The 5654-nt window shown below is 52.5% G+C and overlaps 1 protein-coding gene and 1 non-coding gene across 2 annotated transcripts; both read left to right on the forward strand.

The window, feature by feature from the left end:
• Positions 1-477: 477 nt before the first annotated feature.
• On the forward strand, positions 478-3405 carry AZU1 (azurocidin 1). Its single transcript, XM_061423288.1, has 5 exons — positions 478-571; positions 859-1015; positions 1402-1543; positions 2355-2588; positions 3140-3405. The coding sequence occupies exons 1-5, from the start codon at positions 514-516 to the stop codon at positions 3287-3289; spliced, it is 741 nt and encodes a 246-aa protein (XP_061279272.1). The 5' UTR covers positions 478-513; the 3' UTR covers positions 3290-3405.
• On the forward strand, positions 1869-1975 carry LOC133252260 (U6 spliceosomal RNA). Its single transcript, XR_009737873.1, has one exon. It is a non-coding gene; the product is annotated as a U6 spliceosomal RNA (small nuclear RNA).
• Positions 3406-5654: the final 2249 nt, after the last annotated feature.

Raw genomic sequence — 5654 nt, forward strand, 5'->3', positions numbered from 1 at the left:
AAACAGGGACTTCCCTGGTGGTCCAGCAGCAAAGATTCCACGCTCCCAATGCAGGGGCCCAGGTTCAGTCCCTGGTAGGGGCACTAGATCCCGCACGCTGCGATTGAAAGATTCCCACATGCCCCAGCTAAGATCCGGCACAGCCAAATAAATAATAAAATAAAAAGCAGTAAAGAACACACACACACAAAGGCAGCAGGACTCAATCCCAGACCAGGTGGGCAGTGGTGGGCCCCGGTGCTCAGGCTAGGAAGCTGGGCAGAGCCACGAGTGGCAGCTGGGTGGTGGCCTGACCCACACTGAGGGGTGGCCCAGTATCCAGAGGGGAAGACAGAGGGTGCAAGCTGGCACTTGGAGGATCCAGGCAGGTTCCAGGAGCAGCCAGCTGGGGAGGTTTTGGGCAACTTCCTCTGCTCCCGCCAGGAGGGGCTGGGCCTGGGCGGGTATGTGCTAACGGCTGAGGCCCCAGGGTATAAGGGCGCCCTGTCCCCAGCCACCCTCAGCAGCCCCGTCATGACAGCACTCAGACTCCTGGCCATGCTGGCCAGCCTGCTAGCAACCTCCAGGGCTGGTGAGTGCTCACCCCAGGCCGGGCGTCCGCATCTGTGCAGAGGTTCAACTGCAGGGGACAGGCCTGGGGGAGAGGGACTGGCGGGTGCTGGCCCCAGTTTCCCAGACACAAGGCTCAGGGAGGGACAGTGAAGCAACCGAGCCCAGGCCACACAGGCAAGCTGGCCCCGACCAGCCCTGGGAGGGTGGGGACCTGTCCTTTTAGGGAACAGGAGTGAGGGAGGCTGGGGTCTCCCTGGGTATGGGGCTGAGACTGGGAGGCTGCAGCACACCCTCCTCTCCCCCCAGGCTCGGCCCCTCTGGTGGACATAGTGGGAGGCAGGAAGGCCCGGCCGCAGGAGCTCCCGTTCCTGGCTTCCATCCAGAACCAAGGGAGGCATTTCTGTGGGGGCGCTCTGATCCACCCCAACTTTGTCCTGACAGCGGCCAGCTGCTTCCAGAGCCGGTGAGCCGAGGGCCATGGAGTGGGCAGGGGGGCTGGGAGAGGGAGAGAGCTCAGGGGGGTTGGGGGAGAGTGGGGGGGGTGGGTGTGCCTCGCAGGTGAGGAGGGGAGGGGCTTGGCAAGGGGGGTTGGTCTTAGGAAGGGTTGAGGGGCTTAGAGAGGGAAATGGGGCCCTGGAAACAGAGCGAGATGCAGCCACAAAAGGAGGATGGACAGAGGCCTGACTATCACTGATGTCCTTCCTCTGGCTCCCGGGCCGCGAGCCAGCAGGCTTGTAATTTCCTACCTTATTTGCAAGCCTGCCCCTGTGTAAGTGCCCGCCCAGTGGTTGTAGAAGGCTGGGGGCTTCTGGGGAAGCCCAGCCTGGTATCTGCCCCCGCTGCTCTTAGGAACACCGGGATTGCCACCGTGGTGCTGGGTGTCTATGACCTGAGGCGTCGCGAGCGGTCCCGGCAGACTTTCTTCATCAGGAGCGTCAGCGAGAATGGCTATGACCCCCAGCAGAACCTGAACGACGTGCTGCTGCTGCAGGTGGGAAAATGAGCAGGGAGCTGGTGTTGGCCTGAGGAGCTAAGTGGGGACAAGCCATGTGCACAGAGCCTAGTGTGTAAATCGTACAGCCAAGTGCACAATCCACTTAGCCAACCTCTGGATCCTGGACACTGAAGTTGTTTCCAGATGTTTTTGTTATGACAGAATCGCAGTGAGTTTTTGTGCATATTTCTTTGTGAAAGTTTTCCCAGAGCAGCCACAACAGCTAGGCCAACTTACTCTCCCACTAGCAGAATTTAAAACTGCCCGTTTCGCCACATCTTTACTGACACTGCATATTATGATTTTTTAAATTTTTCTGCCAGTGCTCACTTTGGCAGCACATATACTAAAATTGGAATGATACAGAGAAGACTAGCATGGCCCCTGCGCAAGGATGACATGCAAATTCGTGAAGTGTTCCATATTTAGGAAAAAAAAATTTTTTTCCTGCCAATCCTGACCGAGGATGGAGGGTGGTGCTTTGTTTTATCTGCATTTCCTGGGCGAGCTCTTCACCTTCATGGTCTCTCAACCACGTTTGCAGTAAGGACCATTGATTCCTTCTCTGGAGGAACCAGAGGCCCTAAAGGTAAACTCATTTGGCCAGGAGCCTGGTGGGCTACAGTCCATGGGGTTGCAAAGAGTCGGACAGGACTAAGCGACTTCACTCACTCACTCCACAGCAGATTACTGCCTAAACTGGGGTTTGAACCCAAACTGCTTTCCAGATCAGAACTCATGTTGCTGCCTCTCTGGCTCCCAGCTGGCCCCCAGTTATGCCCTCTCCTGACCCAGTTTCCCTCACCAGCTGGACCGTCAGGCCAACCTCACCAGCAGCGTGGCGCTGGTACCACTGCCGGAGCAGAACGCCACAGTGGAAGCTGGCACCGGGTGCCAGGTTGCAGGCTGGGGCACCCGACGGCGTAGGGGGCGTCTCTCCCGAGTTCCAAGGGTCCTCAATGTTACCGTGACACCTGCAAACCAGTGTCGCCCCAACAACGTGTGCACTGGCGTCCTCACCCGACGGGGTGGCATCTGCCAGGTACCCGCTGGGTGTTATCTGGTGTGGGCTCGGTGTGGTGGGGGAGGAGGGGTCTTGAGAGATTGTGAGCTCCTCTTGGGGGAGAGAAAGCAAGTTCAGAACTCACCCTGGGATTAAGTATTCAATTAGAACTAGATGTTTCAAATATTGGAGCCTGAGAAACAGTATTTATTCAACTCTGCCTGCCAAGCCCTATGCTGGGGGCTGGAGACACAAGAGGGAACAGGAGAGACTGCCCTTCTGGAGCCAGGAGCTCCCATAGCTTGTGCTTGAAGGGCTTGGGCATCAGCTATTAAGACAAGGATGTGGAAAAAAAAAAAAAAAAGACAGGGGTGTGCAGCAGCCTGGGGCCTTAGGAAGTTGAGGAGATGGGGGCAGCATTTAAGACCCGAGCTGCGAGCAAAAGTAGGAAAAAGCACAGGCAGAGGAACAGCACCTAGAAAGGGCCAGGGGCATGAGCAGCTTCTGTGGGTGGCAGGGGTGGTGTTCTGGGCAGGAGCGGGGTGGAGGGCTGGGCCTCGGGCGCCCTGACCCTTCTGCCGCCCTTGCAGGGGGATGGCGGCACCCCTCTCGTCTGCAACGGCCTGGCACACGGCGTGGCCTCCTGGTCCCGGGGGCCCTGCGGTAGGGGCACCGACTTCTTCGCGCGCGTGGCCCTCTTCAGGAACTGGATTGACTCAGTTATAAACCAGCCGGCCTGACGGACCCTGCCCAGCCTGCAGGGGGCGCTCCGCAGCCAGAGCTCAGCCCCGACCTGCACTCTGCCCCACCCCGGCCCCCGCGGTTGTGACTCTAATAAAGATCTGTCCCCATTCTGCCCACGGCGCCTGACTCTGCTCTTTGGGGGCGGGCGGGGGCTGGGGGCCCAGTGCCAGGACCTCTGCCCACAAGAGTGGCATCCACCCCAGGGGTCTCCACTCATGGAATCTGATCACGGTCCTGGGAACCAGGGGCTCTCGTGACCTCCACTCCACAGAGGCAGCACCGAGGCTCACAGAGATTGGGTGACTCCCCTGAGGCCACACAGCCAGAGCTGGGCTCTGAACCCACACCTGTGAGATTACAGCCCCCACGAACCATCTGTCATGTTGGTGGGGAATACAGTCACCCCTGGGGCTTTCCTGGTGGCTCAGATGGTGAAGAATCTGCCTGCAATGCAGGAGATGTAGGTTTGATCCCTGAGTGGGGAAGATCCCTGGAGAAGGGAATGGCAACCCACTCCAGTATTCTTTCCTGGAGAATCCCATAGAAGGAGGAGCCTGGTGGGCTACAGTCCTTGTGGTTGCACAGAGTGGAACAGGGCTGAGCGACTAACAGTTCACTGTTACCAACGCTTAGTGTCTGCAGGGGCTTGGCTCCAGGACCCTCATGGATGCCCAAATCCCCAGATGCTCAAGTCCCTTATATCAAATGGTGTCATATTTGCAAGTGACCTACATACATCCTCTGTGCACTTTATATAATACAATGTCAATGCTGTGCAAATAGCTGCCTGCCTACAGCAAATTCAAGTTTTACTTTCTAGAACTTTCTGGTAAATTTTTTTCCAAATATTTTTGATTTGTTATGGGTTAAATCCGTGGGTGTGGAATGTGTGACCACTGAGGGCCGGCTGTATATTGTACAGCGAAGTCAAGAAACACATGAGAAACTGGCTTTAGACTGCCACTTGAATCACAGAAAGATAATGAGCCTAATATGAAAGGAACTAAAATATAAACATTAAACAATAAATATAATTATATAATGATGTATAAAACATAAATATACTTGTATAAAGAACCTATAAAACATAATAAATATAACTGTATAAATGATACGTAAAACTTAATACATATAATGTATTAAACTAAAATAAAATTGTAAATCACAGACTTCCCTGGGGGTCCAGTAGCTAAGACTCCATGCTCACAATGTAGGCGGCCTGGGTTCAATCCCTGGTCGGGGAACTAGATCCTACATGCTACAACTAAAACCTGGCACAGTCAAATAAATAAATATATATATATATATTTTTTTAAGTTAAATCTTACATTATATATTAGTACCAATTACATATTATACATGCATTTTAAAAATATACTTAGGAACTTCCCTGATGGTCCAGTGGTTAAAGATCTGCCTGCCAATGTAGGGGACACAGGTTTGATCCTTGGTCTGGGAAGATCCCACATGCTGAGGGTCACCTAAGCCCCAGTACTGCAAATACTGAAGCCCAAGCACCTAGATCCTGTGCTCCACAACAAAAGAAGCCACCACAATGAGAAGCCTGAGAAGTGCAACAAAGAGTAGCCCCCACTCGCCACAAACCAGAGAAAGCCTGCATGTGGCAACAAAGACCCAGCACAGTCAAAAATAAATGAACAAGACATGAAACGTTATAAAAATACCTGGGGAATAATGAATCAATATTAGAAAAACTAAGATCATGACATCTGTGGTCCCATCACTTCATGGCAAATAGAAGGGGAAAGAGTAGAAGCAGTGACAGATTTTATTTCCTTGGGCTCCAAAATCATTGTGGACTGTGACTGTAGCCATGAAACTAAAAGATGCTTGCTCCTTGGAAGAAAAGCTATGACAAGCCTAGACAGTGTATTAAAAAGCAGAGACATCATTTGCTGACAAAAGCCTGTATAGCGAAAGCTATGGTTTTTCCAGTAGTCATGTATGGATATGAGAGTTGGACCATAAAGAAGGATGAGCGCCAAAGAATTGATGCTTTCAAATTGTGGTGCTGGAGAAGACTCTTGAGAGTCCCTTAGACTGCAAGGAGATTATACCAGTCAATCCTAAAGAAAATCAACCCTTAATATTCATTGAGTTTATTTGTTTTTCGCAAGTTATTGATGAAATTCACATAATATAACATTCACTTTTTTTAAGTGTATAATTCAAAATATAACTAGTGTATTTCACTAGGCTGTGCAGCCCTCACCATCCAAACCTCGCTATCCAATTCCAGGACATTCCATCACCCCAATAGAAGCCCACTCCCATCCACATCACCTCCCATCTTCTCCCCCACCCCATGACAACCAGGAACCCAGTCTCTGTGTCTGTGGA

The sequence above is a fragment of the Bos javanicus genome, chromosome 7 (genome assembly GCF_032452875.1).
Source record: "Bos javanicus breed banteng chromosome 7, ARS-OSU_banteng_1.0, whole genome shotgun sequence".
NCBI classification, from domain to species: Eukaryota; Metazoa; Chordata; class Mammalia; order Artiodactyla; family Bovidae; genus Bos; species Bos javanicus.